Genomic DNA, 20,320 nt, shown 5'->3' with positions numbered 1-20,320 from the left:
TCCCGCTCAAAATCCCTCCGAAGGCCTCAAGGTGATCATGGTCCTTTGGTTAAGAACCACTGCACTTGAGTAGTGATTGATTAAATTCTGCGAAAAACATAAAATTATAATAACCGTTTTATGGTGCAAGAAAGCAAGTGTGCAAGTGAGTGAGCAGGTGAGCGAATGAGTAGGTGAGTGAGTGACTGAGTCACTCATACGATCCCTCACCGAAAATCGTTTACTCTTTCAATTGCTCACTCACTCGATCACTCACTCACTGGAGACAAAATGTTGTCATTGATTTTTATATCTGTGAATTGTTGGTGGTGAATTTTTTGCGTAAATCGTGGACCTCCCTGATCACCCCCTCCCTGTATATTATTCGAAAAATATTTCTATTCCCATTGATGGGTGATTTAAAAGCCTCCGCATACTTCAAGCGTCTTAATTAATGGTTAATTACGGTATCGGGGGGTATAACTTCCGTCCACCCCTACCATTAACATTATCCGGTTCAACGAGCGAATAAATTACGGATTCGCTCCTTATTTCTCGAGCCAAATGTACTCCCTTGTTCATGGGAGTGTCATCGATCCCACCTCCCGACGTTAATAATTTCACTTCCATCCGTCGCCGAATGATGTATGTACGAGTACTGCTGCCATGTCATGTGTCTTCATTAAGGGGGAAAAAACACAATAATTTTTCCACTCTAGGGCCGATGGCAGAAGTATTTTGCCAAAATGGTTTCCATAGGCACTATTAAACACTGAAAGGAAAATGAATTGCAACACCTTGGAATGAATGCAATGAATACATGATGCAAAAGGCAGTGAAAAATTCACTACGGATCGGTGATTCTTCCGCGAACAACGTATCACCGCGAAGAGACCGCGCCTGAAGTTTTCCGCTACAGGTCCCGCGGACCACCAATGATTTCGAATTCTGTGAAAGAAGTGGTGCCTTACCAGAGGTCCACGATTTATGCAAAATTCACCACCAACAATTCACAGATATAAAAATCAACGACAACATTTTGTCTCCAGTGAGTGAGTGAGCAATTGAGAGAGTAAACGATTCGGTGAGGGATCGTATGAGTGACTCAGTCACTCACTCACCAACTCATTCGCTCACTTGCACACTTGCTAACTCCTTGACTCGCACTTGCTCACTTACTAACTCCCTGACTTGCTAATGCTCATCTGCTCACTCACTATCCATCCAATCGCTCGATATATCACTTGCTGTGTCAATCACTACGTCGATGAATTGTTGGTCAGTGAATTTTCTTAGCGGTGAATCGTAATGACGAATTCCCATAGTGGTAAATTTTTGTCCTTTCGCTAAATTGCGTGGCACTGACTTGTTGGCGATGGATTTTCCACGCACGAGGGGCCTTGGAAAGACTTCAGGAGGAGGGGGTGGGGGTGTCTGTGAGCTTTGATGAAAAAACACATAACTCACTGTTTTCACATTGCTATATATATTAATAACTATGTATGTTGAAAATATGTACCAAAATATATATATGCTATATATATTTTGGTAGAAACTGTTCGTCTAACAGAAAACATTGAGAGCCCCTGCTGTTGAGACGGCAGTAGAGACAAAACTTAAAATAACACGGATAAATATTCAAAATTGGTTTGAGTTCTCCGTGGGACAGATTCATTATCATCAAGGGTTCTGCGAGAAGTTTTACGTTTGGAACCCCTGATCTAGAAGGTCGTGATAGTATACAATCCTATGGGCAGCTTTGAGATAAGAGAAGCTGAAAAAAGTTTCTTAGAGACTGGAATTCCCAGAAGATATTGAATTTTTTTCCAATATATTGGTAGTAAAATTCGCGAAATATAAGCATCGTCGGAACTAAATCTCTCTGAAACACTAGACTGACTCATTCGCCATCTTTAAGCGAAGTACGAGGTCAGCTGCTTGACACTACAGGCTGATTTATACGCCATCTTTGAGAGAAGTATGACTATAAGGCCGCCCTTATCAGTCGCGGGACCGGGTGCGAAAATAATTTTAGGGCTTTTAGGTCAATTTCATACATTTTGTGAAAGAGGGGGCATCCAAAGATTCATGCATCATATTGAATATATATTGCTGAAAATTCACAATTAATAAGAGAAAAATCCCAGAATATTGCTGAAAATTCAGAAATAATAAGTGAAATAATTCCAGAACTGATTTAAATTGAGAGTTAATGGAAGAAATAGTTCCAGACTTGATTGAAATTCAGAATTAATAAGAGAAAATCGGGACCCTGCAGAGATTTTTTACGTCTTTTTATGTGTCGATTCTTATATAATCAGAGACACAATATGATAAGAATCGTTCCTGGCTCTCGAGAAGCCCTGTAAACCCCACCCTTGTGAAGACCATGGGCTGTCAAACTAAAGGGTGAATTGTTGGAAAAAAGGTCTCACCTTCCAACCTTCAGCTGGGGGGAAACTTTTATAACAAAACTCTTCTAATTACGCCCCACTATAGGACACAATTTTGGGCTCCGAATATCTTAATGGATAGTCACAAGAAGTATTTTTTGGGAAAATTTCGAGATACTAATCTTCAAAAAACATGTTAAATTAACAAAAAATAACAAAAATAGCACATAAAGATATTTTATCTCAAAGTTTTAGTTTTTTTACGGAAATATTTAAAGATATTTTGGATTGTTTTATCGTCTTGGGAGCGCGGGACCCTTTTTGTCTATCTCGTACACCTTGTCTTAATAATTACTTCATATCGATTCAGAAAGAAACAGGTAAGTAGTTAATCGATGAATCTTCTCGAGGGGTAGCGAAGTTGTTGAACGTGATCAATCTCAATACATCGGGCTTTTATATACGGCCCAAAAAAAAGAAGATATATAAAAAATAAAGATTACTACGAAATACCCCAGTATTGCCGCGTCGACAAGTTAAAAGTATTATAATACATTCAAGTATGCACCTCTAGTGGGCGTCGAAATCGTTGTAACTGAAACCCACAGTGCATAAGAAAAGACTTTTAAAAACGCTCTTAAAAAGCTTCGCGGTGATAAGATAATGGAAATTTCCGCCGTTTTTGGAAGATTCTAGAACGTCACGCGAGAAATGGCTTCGCACGCGAACCAAAATGGAATGTTATGTAGAGGTTTTTAAGGGGTTTTTTTTTAAAAGAAAGCTTTTATTATAATCGACGCGTGATTTCTTGTAGATAATAATTTGACTGTTTCTCTTGCATTTATCGATTTTCGTCTCCATTATGTTATTTATTGTTACATGACCTTGACTTGCCTTTATTCGCTGTTTAAAGAAAACTCGGGGTTTTCTTATTGCATTTTTGTTGCAGTGCTGCGAATTCGGAGAGAATTTTATTGGGTCTTAAACACGGTAAAATACGGGAAATCCCCAATTCTCGTTGAAAAATATTTTCCACTCGTGGAAAAAAACTGGATTTCCGCTAGTGTTTAGAACGGTACACAATCCTTGTATGCATTTATGGTGATAAACAATCTTTCTGTGCCTTTATTTTTATACGCAGTGCTCTTCCATTTATCTTCTGGTGGTACATACAGTCCTTCGACATTTTTAGACGGGACAAAAATCTAGAGATCCGCATATCTAGGAGTAGACTAGCCTTCTTGCGTTAATAACAGTACGCAATCCTTTTAAGCATTTCTGGTGATACGTTCAATGCTTCTACGCATTTCTGTTGGTACGAAATCCTTTCGTGCATTTGTAGTTGTACGCAGTATCCTACACATTTCTGGTGGTACGCAGTATCCTACGCATTTCTGGTGGTACGCAGTATCCTACGCATTTCTGGTGGTACGCAGTCTTTCTACGCATTAGTAGAGGGTGCAAAGGTGTAGAAATACGCATGCATATCTAGGAATGGACTAGTCTTTTACGTATTTCCTAAGGATACAAAGTTTTTTACGCATCCCTACATCCCTAGACAATATGAAAGTTTGCATCGTATTTCTAATGATAGGCAAGTATCTTACGCTTTTCCTGCGGGTACTTGAGACATAGTACCACTGATACAATGATGCAGGCATGATAAAAGAGTAGGTATTTATTGAAGAAAAATCCGGGGAAAGAAATTCCCTTTTTTGGCTTAAATAAATTGTTATGTATATACACCTAAAAGGAAATTATTTGAAAAAAAAATGAATACAAAATGGAATTTTATGAGAGTGAAATAGGGGCCGTTCAAGTATTACGTCATCATCGATGGGGGGGGGGGGGTTCCGATTTGCTGACTTTTGATGACAAAGGGGAAGGGGGGTTTGGATAATGCTTACGTAATCAACCACCCTTTATGAAAATATGAATTGGATTCAGAGGGGCAGAGCCGATGACGAAATTTTGCTGACTTGACTCGAAATCAGGGGAACCCCATGCATGGTTCGAAAAGAGTAGGCGTTTCTGAAGGGAGGCTATTCCTTATTGCATCAAAAATGCCAACCCTTGTTCCCCGATGCCTGCCTTCTCAAAAAACATGGACGAAAAAATGGCAATGAAAAATTTGTTGAAGAAATACAAATCTATTAAAAAATATATATACAGAGCTTCAGATTATAAGCAAGATGAAACATGAGAAAAAAAATATATACAAAGTTACAAAAATACAGAAATTACAGGAAATATTTTACAGAGATAACAAAAAAAATGTCTATTCTAGAAAAAAAACTATTTTTTTGCTATTTCTCCATCCTATATCTTCATAATCTCTTGATTTTGTTTCTACTATATATATATATTTTTTTTTTCTATGTGCTCACATACAATAACCCAATCATTATTCACTCATTGCAATAAGTATGTACAACTGACATCATTCAAAAAATAGTTACACACACATTTCTCTGGAAAGAGTGATAAATGAGAGATATAACTAAGAGAAAATGTGTTTTTCTCTAAAACACTCGATTAGCCAAACTTTTGAAACTATCATTATGACATAATTCCCGTATTTCCCAAAAAACAAGCCTAGGTAACAACAACCTGAATCATACGAATTATTGATTAGATAAGATATCGATAAGTGGCCACTTGGGTTACACACAATGAAATCAAAACTGATAACCTATCGATGTTCCTAGAGATATCCTCTCAATACAAACTGTATATATAAATCTACAAAAAGACATCGAAACCATTTTTTAATTCCGTAATCATTACTATCACTGAAAAGAGGCAATCATGAAGCCGGTACTGATTGTTGCTGGGTTCTTGGCTGTTGTGGTAAATATATATGCATATATTTAATATTTTAAATTAATTATCAAACAGTTATGAATCACTTTACGAAGAAAGTCTGTAATAATATTAATTCACCAGTTTGTGTAGTTGCGCATAGTCATGCTCGTCCCTTCAGAGAGCAGGGCCCGATGCGGTCGCACATGCCCGTATGGACGACTCTGAGAGAGTCTGCGTTATTTTTTTGCCCCTTATGACCCAAATTTGATGTAATGGAACGAAAACATGAGGAGCTGGAAAGAAAAATTCAAAGAAACTAATTTCAAGCTGCTCGTGTGAGTGCTCCTCGATTTTATGGGAAGTGTCGGATGCTGCCTGAAGCTCAACGTTTGGTTACGGCGAAAATTATAAAAGCTTACCAGGAATTATAAGTCCACAAAATTAATGTTAAATCTTTCACTGGAATTATTATAAAAAAAGATTTGAGTTAACACCAGGGCCGTCTTAAGAGCATCATGGAAGGCCCAAGCGCCAAGTGATTTTTCTGAGGCCCTACCTAGAAAATTCTAGAAAACTTCAACTACTTCTCGTTTTTCTGAGGCCCCCTCTTCTCTTGAGAACCCCGGACCGTGCCCGGGTGCCATGAACATTCTCCCGTGCATTAAGACGGCACTGGCCAACACCTTTTTCACAAACCGACCACAGAGCTTCCAGCTACATTCAGCGCTTGCCCTCAGAGGAAACAACAGAATTGCACGTTCCTCATACGTTGAGACAACATGAGTTTTTGGGTTCTACTTAGTGCTCTCTGAGAAGTAGATATGGAATAGGCGATTTATATGCAGGGAATTATGTATTAATGCTTTCAACAGCATGAGTTGGGTGATAATGTATCCCGTATTTTACGAGACATTTCTGTATTTTTGTCAGTTCCGACACACTTTGCACAATTGTTCCTTTTTTTTTTTCAATGGAGCTAGCTCATTCTAATTTGTAATCTTTACTGAAACTGGTGAATGAAGATGATTTTTCACAACTTATGAATCATACTATGAAAATTATGGTTAATAATCATATAAGTTAATAATCAATCCTCACATATTTATCATGATCAATGTTTTTTCCGTGAATTTACATTTCAAATCACTGCGAGTTCCAGCACTCCTTCATTTTCTACTCATTCATAATTTTCATCCCTTTTCAGCAGCAACTGATGATTTTTCCAACTTGTGGCAATGTTTAAGGAAATTATTTGCAAATCCCGTATTTCTACATACTTAGAGATCAGTTTCCCGTAGTATTATTTTTTTCAATGAAAAAAAACGGTCCTCAGTCATGATGAATGCTGAGAATTCATGAAACACATTTTATTTTATTACGATTTGCTGCACTCCTTAGTTTTCCAATTTTTGCAATAATTACAAAATTTATCGTAAATTGCATTTTTTGGCTGCAATTTACTTCATATTTAGTATTGCGATTTACATTATTCTCCCCGATTGAATATGGTTACCCTGAGTATGAAAATCTGATTTTTATTTGAACCCACAAGAATGGTACTGATATATCAATATATATAATAACATTTTCCATTTAATTAGAATTAAAGTTATCAAGTCTGCCTGACCCACCCGTACCATCGTCACGGACTACCTCTGATCCGCGGACCATAGATTAAGAAACGCTGATTTACCTAGATGATGTTTCATCAAGGTGGTCACAATTATCGGCAGACTGTGAGGGACGGTGACGGTCATTCTGAAACATTATACAGGGTGTTATGTTAATGGACCGACAAACTTAAAGGGTTGTCAGTAGGCATCAAACTTGCAATGGAACATGGTGTCGCAAACCACGTTGAGAGGGTTAAAATCTCGAAAAACGCATTCAGGCACTGAATCCAGAGGAGACGAAAGGTGGATGTCAGTTGATCGCTGAATGCGTTCGTGCGTTCGCTTACCATATATGACGTAAGCAGCGTCTCGAAACGCATGCGCTGGGGTAGGATCACGCGCTGCGGAGGATGTAAATTAGCATCTGATATGCATCTGATTTACGGTCTAGCAGATGGCAATGGGCGCTTAGCACATCGAATGTACTAACAGCAATATCCAATGAGGCGTTTTCCGCACCAATTACATACCCAAGGAGGTGGATTGGACGCGCGGGACCCATTGCTTGGCATCCGCGTTCGCCGGATCTCAATACGCGTGACTTTTTCCTGTGGAGTCACTAAATCACTCGTTTATGCGACGCCTGAGGACACACCGGAGGATCTCACAGCGCGGATTGTCGTCGCTGCGGCAGACATCAAAAGCATACCTGGTATCTTCGAGCGCGTCCAGGAATCACTTTTACGTCGTTGTAGACTGTGCAATGATGTCAGCGGCCGCCACTTCCAACAACTCTTGTAATAATTAATCAAATAAATCTTTTTGTAGTTATCATTGTACTTTTGGTCGTACCAGCGTGACGTCGGAACCTGCATGTGTTTTCCACCCTCTCAGCATGGTTTGCGACGCCATGTTCCATTGCTATTTTTTGTTCCTCTTGATGTCTACAAACAACCGTTAGTGCTCTGGCTGTCAAAGCCAGAAGTTATCCACTTCGCAAACGTCCGAAATTCGAGCTTTCACCGAGCGTTGGCCGGCGCCTGTACGTCGATCCCTATATATGGATCACTAAGATATCGATATTCAGATTTCTTTAATCATTAGGGTTGCCATAGCTAACCATAATTATTATGGTAAATTATAAATCACCATAATTATCGCAAAAAAGTATGCCAACGCGGAGATGACCCTGATTCATAGGGATCGATATATAGGAGCGGACGACAGCCCGAATTTCGGACATTCTCCGGGTCAACTGGGCTGGCCAGTTCACAAAGTGGCCAACTACGGGCTCTTCGGCAGTATAACACATTCATTGAAACATTATTAACTACTGACTATTGGACTATGCGCACATGTTGTACCTCCATCATGCCAGAATGGAGAAAAATATTATCGAAATGCATTCGTTTAGTAATTCATTCAACATGTGGTAACAATATCATATGATTATGTATCAATCGATAAGAAAAAATTTAGAGGGTAGATTGCCATCTGTGTGTGTGTGTACGGATTATCTGGAGAAAGCCGATTCGTTATGGTTAGAATTCAGGGGGCGTATAAATTATCGCTGCGGTCTTAGAAACTACTGATCAACTACTGCATTTTCACATCTAGAAAGAAATAATTAATTATATTTTTCTGAAGCATGTTTTATATGTAGGACTGGCTCATTGTGTGTGTGTATTGTCTATAAGCATTTTGCGGGGACATTTAAGAATATTTCTGAAAATATTTTAGGCGTTGACAGAAGCCTACGGCTGGAGAGGAAGATGTGCAAAGAACAGCGACTGCGATGTAGACGAATGTTGCGTTAAGTACAATGTCTTCTACGGGAACTGTTTTCAAAGAGGAGCTGAAGGTTAAAATTTTCATTATTCTCTTAATTATTCATCTATTCCATGTGATGGCGTAATTAAAAGGTTTCTTATTAGTTTACGTTCTTATAAATGTTAATTCGTGGGCATGTGCCGCTGTAACTAAAGCGGAGCCTACACTGCATATTGAGCGCTACTACGTCTACAAGTGAATTATATATTGTAATTGGAGATCAAATATATAACAAAATACCTAAAGTACATTTCAACTACTCAAAACGGATTGTGAACGTTAATAAATCAATTTGTAATAAATATTTTTTGTAAAATACGAAGAATAATGATAACGCAAAAGTTGAATTTCGTCTTGAGAAGCTGCAATAACTACGCTATTTTTGCTCCAAAATGTGGAAAACAGAGAGCAGCACCAGTGTAACATGAAACATAATTGCGGTATCATGAATAAGAGTTACGGCTGCGAGCACACACACACGTTCCTACATGTAACCAATTCATTCGAAATTCCACAGAGGAATGTTTGCGAGATGCAGAGGTGCGGTTAAGTCATGGTAGTGGTAGATGCGCCAGTGTAGTGCTTACGTTCAGATTCACAAATACTAGTACTAAGATATGTCATTCAAGTTTCAAAGGGTTTTTGTAGTTATTAAAATGAAACAAGTAACTTTTATACATTCCTCGTGTGCCCCAGCGTTAAATGTGGGAAAACCGTTTTACCCGCATTTAACGCCGATCTTTCACAACTTCCCTCCGTTTTTCCAATTTGAATACCTCAGTGTAAGGGATGCACTGATTCACTCAGACTTAGAAACGTAGAATTTTTTTTTTTACATCAGGGGAGACAAGGCAACAAATTTTTAATTGAGTTCTTGAGCACAGGGTGTCCGTAAAAAAAAGTGAATTTTTTTTATTTTAATATACAACCCCTTGAAACATGGATTACATATCTGAGTACAACACGTTATTTGGAAACTTTTTTCTAATTAGAAGTATACCTCTAGGATCAACAGTTCGCCAGTAAAATGCGGCAAGGGGAATTAATTAATCACCCTGTACATGACGAGTTCCCCTACATTGTTAAATATTTGGCAGGAGTTTAAAAAACTGACGTCATACTCGGATTGACATTGATAGACGTTACGCGGGAATGTGACTGTAGATTCTAAAATAAATTATTAGAGAAGAAAATTTATAATTTATGAAAGTTTTTGATAATTTGGTTTACCCCCTTCAACCCTACTCGTAGGCACCACGTTAGATATAATACACAAATCACGAGTTCTGGGCAAAGAATATGCCATTTACAAAGATAAGACTCAGAAAACTCTTCCTGACACAATCAATTGCAAATGTCCCGCCAAGTGTTTCAAACATGGCACCAAAGCAGTTCTGATTGAAATTTGAAGTAATTTCTATTCAATTTGTGTGGAAAGCCTACAAGATAAGTATTTTATAAAAGTAGTGGCCATGTCTGGAAAAGTGAAAGCCAAGAAGTTCATTAATGCCTTGGCTACGCCATCATTTTCTTTGAGAAAGACCATTCGCCCTCCTGAACCGCCAACTACGAAAGCCTACCCTGCAGGAAAAATCCCATTGAACAAGACAAAAATTGATGATTGGCAAAAGCTTGCTGAATATGGCACATATTATACTGAATTCTACAACACTATTATGAGTTGGATGATATCTGAAGTTGAAATAAGAGAAGATTTCTATGAGTAGTAGTGAATGAAGGGATGAAAATTTTTGGAATTTTCTTACGTCAGGAAGAAAAAAAGTCAAAAACAGCCGATAGGTGGCGCTAATGCGAGTGACTTAGGTAGAAATATGCAAATGAGATGATTATAAGAACTAGCGCTCCTAATCCACAATCAGTTCACTGTTGTAAACCGTGCTTATGGACCAGTTGCACTGTGACGTTTCTAGATTTGTGACTCTCTTGCAATGTGTGGTGGTGGTCATGTGGAACATGTACTGCTGTAATAAACAATTTGGGGGCATTCTGTTCGTTATTTGCGAATCTTTTCTTTGACTTGTGTATGTCAGCGCCATCTGTCGGATATTTTTAGCTATTTTTTTCCTTGTAAAAATTACCGTGACCTAGCGATGCAAACCGTTTTTTATTTCGGTTATTTTTCAGGTTTTTATGAATTTTTAAAGTTTCTACGGACTTTTTGCCCACCCTGTATTTATATGACTATAAATAATTTAAGAGACTCATAATTACCATAATAGAAAAAAAACGGGATATTTTTTTATGAGTAAGTTGGCATTAAAAATTAACGTCAAAATTACGGGAATGTCTCTTAAAAATACAGGTCGTATAGACGGTCCGCGAGCCGCAGAAATACCGCATGTCTGGCCCGTTGACCGAAAAGATTATGTACCACTTTTGTAGATAGGCTACAGCAGCTGTTCTCAACCTTTTTTGACTCGCGGAGCCCTTTTTAGTAAAAAAATTCTATGGCGGAGCCCCGTAGGCCCATTTCTCAATTATTCATCAAAGTTACTGATTTATTTTTACTATTTAAAAATATTTCTAATTATCTTTTTTAAATTTTATTTCTTTTTATTTTCCTCAAGCGGCCGCGGAGCCCCTGGAGAGTGCCCAAGGGATCCGCGGAGCACCGCTGGGCTACAGCATGTTAACAAATAATCCTCATGAATCAACGACAGAACATGGGTGAACGCATCTATCTCTAAATCAAAATTTCTGTCTTTGTTTCAGGTGACCTGTGCGTACCCACGACGAAATACAACTCGTTCCATAAATCTCTGTGCCCATGCCAGGAAGGTTTAGAATGCGTAGCTGGGCCAAAACAGAAATTCCCTCACGTGAGTATGAACAAAGTACGCGTTACACGAAATATTTCCACTATCAAATTGTAACCTAACAAAACATTTACGAATTATATAATATTTTTCAGATGGAATTCCTGAAGAAGCCGACGTGTCAGAAAGTCGAGGAATAGCACGGCTCAATGAATAAATAACGCGAAGGCCCTTGCACATAAAGTTTCGAACCCTGTAGATGTTATGTACCGCCATCTAGCGTCCGTCCACTCGTTTCAAACGCGTTTCGATTCTAGATCCTGAACGAACATTATTCACGTATTTTAATTTTCTGTCATGCTAAACAGTGTTTCAACATCGTTTGCATGAATTTTATGACCATGTAAATAGCTCTTTACATGAATAAAAAACACTAATTTTTTTAACACTTTGTTGTATTTCTCTCTAATTTCATATCTGTCATAATGTTATATTGATTCCATCGACGTAAATCGAATTAGACTTTATCGTGAGATTCGAGCATGTGTGACACAAATGGCGTCGTTATCTCTCTCTCTCTCTCTGCATTCAGAGATAGAGATTCTATTTTCGATAGGTCTGGGAGATAATGCAGAAAAATGAACACTATCATTCGAATAAAAACCGAACACATTAATAGTCTATTGCGGATTAATACCATAGTCCACGTATCGACCAGCATTCCGAAAATGAAGACCGCAATCTGCTTATTCCTTTGCCTTGTTGTTGCTGTGAGTATCGCTAATATCTATAAAAACCCGGGTATTGCATCATTCGAATGCACATTAACTAAATAACATTAGACATGAACTTATTTATCATAATTTTTAAAGAAGATTGAAAATATTATAAGCATGAAATTTTTCTGTGGGTTATCTTCGGTTATTATATTCGTGCCCCCACCCCCATATCCTGCTGAAGGGCCGCCTAGGCTGGGATCTTTGCCGGGGCCCCCAGTCCTGACTTTTAATAGTCCCCTATGTAGTGAATTTATATTGAGAAAAATAAGGATGAGAATCTCTCCGAGCTGGAGCCCTGTCATTATGGTTATACTACGTATTATGATTCGGCGTTTGTCTAGATCAGCGTATTCACCCTTTTCTTCAAGAACACCACAGTGCTCACGGAAGAACCCATAAGAGTGTCCGGTGATTTTTCTCGAATTTTTACTTGTGAGTTATTATCCATACAAGTTGTGTTCAAGGATTGTGCTGACCCATGTGCTCATTTGAGCTTGAGCTAATGTCGAGGCTTCTTTCCGAGTGCACCTCACCCAATATGGACGCGGATCTTAGTCTGTGATCAGAGGACCTTTCTTAACCCTTTGAAGACCACGAAGTAAAATGGTGGGGGGGGGGGGGATCGCAATGCTATACGGGAATTCAATTCGAATTAAATGCCTCTCCAACAGAGAAACAGGCCTCAAATCATTGGAGTATATGAGGAACAAGGGGGCTCCACTTGATCACTTCCATCGTCTATGCCAATGATCGGCAAACCGGTGAAATTAAGTGATCAATTTCGTGGAACGGCACAAATGGATGAAATAATTTGTGAACCGGTGAAGAAAAAAATGACAGGAGAAACATTTCTAACCTTCAGACTTTTCATATTAAATACTCACTCTACTATCGTTGCAAACGAGAAACAGCTTTGCACCGAAACCCCTGCTGCCACCTATCAATTAAAAACGAAACTATTCATGAAAATTCCTGAAGTAGAATCTGTTGTTAGATGTGAACGAGATGCAGCACGAAAATGAAAAAAATTTGGTGTTATACCATTCATTGTTTATTTTCATACTACACGCCTGTGTGAATTTTACGCACCATAATACAGGCAAATACGTTTTTTTTCCATGTTCGCCGTAGAATTTAAGCAATTACTGTTTTGGTTTGCCGAATATAAATATAGCTGAACTTGAAATAATGGGAAATAGGATATTTTTGTGGCAGACAAAGCACTACTATGTACACTCTTTTCTATTTCTTGTAGATGGCAGCAGTGCTTTAAGTGCAATAATAACATGGTCAATAGACAGAAAAAAATCGTTGAACTGGTACTACTGCTGCCATCTATCAAATAAAAACAACTCTTTGTTCTGATTCTTCAAGTAAAATTGGTTGTTGCTTTTAAACCGTTGCGCAGCATGGTAATCAAGAAAACATGATGTGTCACACCATTTATTCTTTATTTTCACGCTGCAATGTACCATAATATCGGTTACTGCGTTTTTATTTTTGAACAATTTCAACAATTAAATTTTGGTGCGCTGAATATGAATACACAGAAATAAACCTAAAACTAGATGTACCATAAAATATCTTACGACAGACAACCAACAATTTCTGTTTTTATTTATTTATTTATTTTTTTTTGTAGATGACAGCACGGGGTCTAGTATAACTATAATACAGTATAGCAGTCTATTACACACACATTTTACATGCTGAAACAGTGTTTCACTCGGAGCTGCTGACATCTGTCAAATAAAAAAATATTCATTATAATTCCTAAAGTTAAATTGAGAGTTGGTTTACAACACGGAAATGAAGAATATCTAAAATGCGAAACGAACAAAAATTTTATTCGATATTTAAGCAATTACTTTTTTTGGCATTCCGAATATATATATGCAGGAGTTAAAACTAACTGGCAATATATATATCTTGGATATTTTGCAGTGGACAACTGACTGCAAGTGCATTTTTCTTTATTGTTGTGTAGAGGACAGCAGGTCATCCGGTGTGACAAACTATCTGTATAAAAAAAAAAAAATCGCAACCTTTTTACATACTTGCGGACCGATTAATAAATGGGGGAAAATCCCCAAATAAACGTTTTGCCCTCTGTAACTAATGTTGTACGCCTGTTGAGATTCCAAGCTCGGTCAGGTTCGTGTGCAGATGCGAAAATGGACAGTGACATCATTCACGCAGAGCACTCCTCTCAGATCTAAGTTCGAATCATCTCAAACGACGCAGATGCGCATCTTCTGTCATTAATTACTTAGATCTTTGATAGCGTGATGGATCTTCAAGCGATTCTCGAACAGGTGGAACATTTCTGCGATGAGAATAGTCACAGATTTGCTTCCAAATAACAGGGACATCATGCGTCTGTGCAGAAACAAATGCCCCCGTAGAATAACGTTCTACAACCGTCTCGAATCGACATTTATCGAAAGCCGAATCATATGAAGTGAAACTCTGGTCTATCGCCATGGGGAATTTACTACCGATTGAGTTGTACCGGAAGTATGTGCGTATAGGTACCTAACAGTCTGAGTGCGTATCTAGTGTAGTGTTTTGAATTTTCAGTGATACCGTTCAAATTTTCTATGCGAATTCATTCTCGAACAAATTCAGCTGATACCACTGTGCGGTGGGCATCGTGAGGACGGGCACGATCTTCCCGCAGGTGATGAAAAAGGTTTGTTACAAAATTTTTATCCTAATCTTCTGAGTTTAGTTGAAAATTTCACCGTTGCATGACGCTGCACTGGCTTAGTCCAAGGCATGTATAGTGAGCTTTGTTTTTCTTTTTTTCTAATTTTTAAATACGAAAATTTTGAGTAGGAGATGAGTGTCTGTGCTTGTAGCGGTTAGATCGACCTAAGGCGCCAAGAGAAGCGTTCATCGCCCTCTATTTGGAGCGGAAAAACCACCTATTTTTTTGTTGACGTGTGATCTTTAAAAGAATCAGTACATATGGAGAACAGAGATTGGGTGTAGTAATAGTACTGACGTCATACTCTGTTCAAAGATGGCAGATACGGACCGTATTTAACGAAAATGGTTTAAACTGTAGTACAATTTTCGGATGAGAGATCAATACAGATTGGTTAAAAACATGAATTTAACCAATCAGTGTCGATCCCTTATCAAAAAATTGTGACTATAGTTTAAACCAGCGGTTTTCAACCGGTGCTCCGAGGATTCCACAAGGGCTCCATGGCGACTCGAGGAAAATAAAATGAATCAGTAAATTTGATAGATAAGTAAATAAGAGAGGCCTACAAGGTTCGACGATAAAAAATTATTACATAAAAGGGCTCATCGAGTCAAACAGGGCCCCGCCTTAGAAATTATATACTGAAAAGGGCTCCGCGAGTCAAAAAAGGGTGAGAACCGCTGGTTAAAACCATGTCGGTGAATACCGCCCAAAGTGAGCCGGGGATTTCAAGGAGCTCTGAAGGAGCTTCTGACGACCAATGAAAATTTGATTACTTAATGAATGTGCCGGCATCTATTGCCAAAAATATGTAACCACGTGATTTGGTCAAACCTAGTAGTTAAAGTTTTATAAGCTGTCTGACAAACATGGGAAAATTTTTTTTATCATTTATTTCTTTTTAGGGCATTCCATTTTTAACGTGGGGTTTTTTTTCCCGGGCACCCTGTATAAGCAGTGTATAATATGAATGAGTATTACGTTTAAATCAGGCTTCAAATTTATTTTTGTCTCGTTACCCCTCTCTACCTTTCTCAGGAAAAAAATCCTATCACCCCCCTCTGTTAAGAAAATCTATAAGATCCAATGTTGTCTTTGTAGATTCTACCGCTTCTCCTCCATTTCATCGCCTCTTCCAAGGGTTGTTATCGCCCACTTTATGATACACTAGTCTAAATGATTCAATTTATCTCATACAGAGATTTAACAAGAGAAATTTTCTTAAATTGATGACGCAAAATATCCATGTTGATCCTTTTCTTGAAACATATTGTCTTTACAATATGGGTTATATATACCAGTAGGTGGTTTATGTAAAAAAAAAGGCCCAATAGTGTAACCAACACGATTCTTTTCTTCTAGGTATGCATAGAGGCCGAGATTACTTGTTTGAAAGATGCCTCCGGGTGCAAGCAGGGCACGTGCTGCGTCGCATTCGGACCTTTCGGAAGGTGCAGGCCTCTCCGAAGAGAAGGTACGTGCGTATTTTGATACCATATCTATAATGGAAGTTTCCCAAATACGGGGAAATTGTCAACTGTCATCAAAGATGACCAGCAAAGCTGCAAATGATGACTAGAATTTCTGAGAAATCGTCAAATGGCAAAAAATGATTCGCTACTGCAAATTAAGACAGATTGAAATGTGTGTGTGATTCATGGAAACGTTAAACATGACAAATATGTGAAATGAATATTTGTGTATTTTCAGTGGTAATTATCATGACATAACTGATAATTTGAGAAAATTATGTTAATCCTTGATTTCAGTATGTAATTAAAATTTACGTGGGCTTCCTAGAAAGGACGGGTGGGAAACGGGACACTATTACAAAAAAAAAAAAAAGTCGGGTGGACAAAATTACGTGTTTCTTTGGTAATGTCCCGGAAAATACGGGTCATATGACCACAATGAATATGACAGATATGTGAGATTAATGTTCATATTTTTGTTCGTAGTTGTCGTGATATAATTAATAAGCTGGGAAAATAATTTTTATCCATGATTTCAGTGAAGAATCAAAATTTACAAGCCCGTCATTTAGGGGGGCAGGGGTGCCGTTGCCCCCTCCCCTGGCTTTTGAAAATACACTAAAAATGGTATATATATATATATATTGAGTACATGTACTTTGCGCCCCGCCCCCCCCCCGGAAAAAGTTGAAATGACGCCCCTGAAAATTTACGGGAAAGTACCGGAACGTGAAAATAGTCTCTTGTAGTCACCCTACTCACCTTACCCATAATAGAAATTATAGGAACTGTAACATCTATAACAATTTTATGGAATTAATTTAATTTAGTTAACTGTTTTCTTCCCTCTCCCCATCATCGCGAAGCTTTTTTGTAATCCTATGAATAGATGTTTCTTTTCTTCTCCGTTCCTGTTAATGACTTTTTCCCCCACATGTAATGTATTTTTATACCATGCAGATGCAAGAACGAAAGAGAAATCTACACTGCAATTTCCTCTCCCTCTCTCTTATCTACTATAATGTTTTTCTTCTTATACTTTTTTTCTTTCTTTTATTTTATTTTTCTCTGCTACCTTTTTTTGTCAAAACGTGCGTACAAGGTTACCAGATTTACCACCGACACGCCATAATAGAGTTCATCCAAATTTGTTGCCAAAAGCCTGTTTGTGTGAAAGGGTTAAAAAATTTAATTTACTGATGAGTCGCATGAGGAGGATTGAGATGCTAGAATAACGATTGAATATCATAAAAATTACAGATTTTTGGTGTGATGATCATTTATAATTATTGTCACGGGGATTACTAATTGATTATTATCATTTCTTGATCCAGGCGAAGAATGCGAGATCGAATCGCTGAAGAGCAAACTGTTCCCGCACGTTTTTCTCCTGAGATGTCCATGCGCCGATGACCTGGTGTGCTCTGACAGCGGATCCGGATCAGTAAGTTATCATGTTCATCATATTCAGCGAAGTATTGTTAACAATATACTGACTACTTCACCAAACACCAATTCTGGCATATATATGTATAATGTATATATGCCAACTATATCGCAATATTGAAATTTACTGCCATAAATGAGATGGGTTGGAAATGGCGCTGTCTATTGGTGGTCACCTCAAGCTCGTTAGGGGAAAATATCTGAACTGTATCCTCCCTCGGATTCGAACCCGGGACCGTGACAGCAGCCTTCACAGTGGTAGACGAGCATCTTTCCACCACGCTACTTTGGAATTGGGTCAATTATGTCGAAGGATTTTTTTTTTTTTTTTGCCGCATAACATCACTTATAATGTTGCCAAATGTGAATGATTTAAATCATACATGCTCAACCCATAGCCTCTTGGCCAAATGTGGGTGTCGGAGTCATGTAATGTGGACTGTGGCCCCAAACTAAATTTTAAAAATAAACTGAGCGGCACATTTCCAGATCACTTAAGTGGCCCATGACACAGTTCCTGAGCACAAGCGACTCGTGATGCAGTTCCACATAGCCCAAGTTACCCGCGACACAGTTCCAGATTACTACGTCACGGTTCAAGATTACTTAAGTGCTCGCGGCATAATTCCACATCAATTTGTATTCTCGTATAAGTTGAGCACCTTTGATTTTGAGGATAATGACTAGAGCCCGGATTATATGCAAATGCATATGTGCATATGCATTTGCATATTTTGGCCTTTTTTAGCATTAATGCATATAAATGCATAAAATCAAAGAATTTCCAGTATAAGTGCATATTTTTGAAGGTTTACTTAAGCTCACTTTTTTTTTAATAATTTTCCAAATAAATATTGTTCATAGTATTTTCATAACATCGATTTTTTTTCCCCGTATGTGAAATTTAGTGAATTAATACATATTTATAAAGGGTGTGGGTCATAATCCCGAGAGACGAAATCCCGACAAGTCAAAATCCCGACACGGTCAGAATCCCGACAGGGTCGAAATCCCGACAGGTCAAAATCCCGACAAGTCGAAATCCTGACAGGGTCAAAATCCCGACACGGTCGAATTTAAAAATTTAATTTCCATGTATAAGCCGCATTTCGCGATTTCTGTCGGGATTTGAATTTCTCTCGGCGAGGGGCGTTGGGACGCCGATATAAAGTATTTTACGACTACTAACTGTTTTATTGTAAGGCTATTTCTAGAGATGTGTCAAAATGTTAATTTTGTTTTTAGAAATAGTGTCGAAATTCTTTTATTACTGCTATTTTCGTTATTTAGCAGCTACAACAAACTGAAAACTAAAAAAATGCCTGAATAAAAAATATGTAGAAGTTATTTGCATATGCTGTATATATATATATGAGGGGATATTTTTTGGTAAAAATGAAATACATATGCACTAATAGAAAACATGTATTTTAAAAACACATTCGATTTTTTTTGCATGGTGTATTTTTTAATGCATATTTTCCCTTTTTTTATACATATTTCGGAATTTTTGACTTTTGCAAGATTTCTAATGCATATTCTGGGGTGTTTAATGCATATTTTGGAATTTTCAGTGCACATTTTAAATTTTAAGTGCTTATTTTTGCATTTATAAGTGCATATTTTTGCATTTATAAGTGCATATTTTTGCATTTATAAGTGCATATTTTTGCATTTATAAGTGCATATTTTTGCATTTATAAGTGCATATTTTTGCATTTATAAGTGCATATTTTTGCATTTTTAAGTGCATATTTGCATATTTTTAGAGCATATTTTGCCACTTTTTTAGTGCATATAATCCGGGCTCTAATAATGACCATCAAAACTTATCATCCCAAACGCTATTTCGCTGAATATTTGGTAGCATTACATTTTAATGTTTCCCGCACTCATAGCTATCGTATTTATGAGTAATATTGTGATAATTTTGCATTTAAAATGCAATAATATTTGCTATTTCTTTTCAGACTCACCGTGGCATTTGCTCTAGAGTGAATCCATGAATGAAGACTCAACATCGCAATTACGTTGATGGTTAAAATAAAAAAAATAATCACATCCATTTTGTTTTTTGTGTGCTTTGTTATTAAACATCTTTATTGTGTCTTTTAAGTCGCAAATCACCTGAAAAAAAAACTGTTTCAAAAAGGTGAACAAAATTGCCTATTAGGGGGGCATGAATGAATGAATGCCAGAACTCTGTCGCCGGATTTATCCCGTTGCCGAGATCTTTTCCGAAACAATCTCTTGGGGGAGGGCTGTTGAAGCCATGGGTATAATAGCATAGGATCCTATGGGCTATCCCATGTTACGGGTACGATAGAGCCAGAAATAAAAAGCCTGAGAAACTCTGCATAAACTGCTAGAGAACACCTACCTTCTCCGCAGAAATTACTCTTTCTGTTTTCGAACTGTTCTATCTCCTTTTTGGTAAAGATAGATGGCGTCTGAACAAAAATAAGAGGGTTGCTAGGACTTCAAAGTAGGGTTACTGGGTTAGGAAAACTCCA

At 37.8% G+C, this 20,320-nt stretch overlaps 2 protein-coding genes across 2 annotated transcripts; both read left to right on the top strand.

The window, feature by feature from the left end:
• Positions 1-5,145: 5,145 nt before the first annotated feature.
• On the top strand, positions 5,146-11,845 carry LOC149088171 (U3-aranetoxin-Ce1a-like). Its single transcript, XM_089245220.1, has 4 exons — positions 5,146-5,222; positions 8,531-8,651; positions 11,354-11,460; positions 11,553-11,845. The coding sequence occupies exons 1-4, from the start codon at positions 5,181-5,183 to the stop codon at positions 11,595-11,597; spliced, it is 315 nt and encodes a 104-aa protein (XP_089101346.1). The 5' UTR covers positions 5,146-5,180; the 3' UTR covers positions 11,598-11,845.
• Positions 11,846-12,093: 248 nt separating this feature from the next.
• On the top strand, positions 12,094-19,873 carry LOC149088170 (peptide 1-like). The gene is made up of 4 exons (XM_089245207.1): positions 12,094-12,167; positions 16,252-16,363; positions 17,696-17,805; positions 19,778-19,873. Exons 1-4 carry the CDS (start codon positions 12,126-12,128, stop codon positions 19,811-19,813), a joined length of 300 nt encoding a protein of 99 aa, XP_089101333.1. The 5' UTR covers positions 12,094-12,125; the 3' UTR covers positions 19,814-19,873.
• The last annotated feature ends 447 nt before the right edge of the window (positions 19,874-20,320 follow it).

The sequence above is a fragment of the Pholcus phalangioides genome, unplaced genomic scaffold, assembly GCF_987345545.1.
Source record: "Pholcus phalangioides strain wild (caught in Gottingen) unplaced genomic scaffold, Ppha-v1.0 ptg000003l_1, whole genome shotgun sequence".
Taxonomy (NCBI): domain Eukaryota; kingdom Metazoa; phylum Arthropoda; class Arachnida; order Araneae; family Pholcidae; genus Pholcus; species Pholcus phalangioides.
Note: the sequence above shows the minus strand (reverse complement) of the source record. Positions and strands in the feature narration are given on the sequence as shown.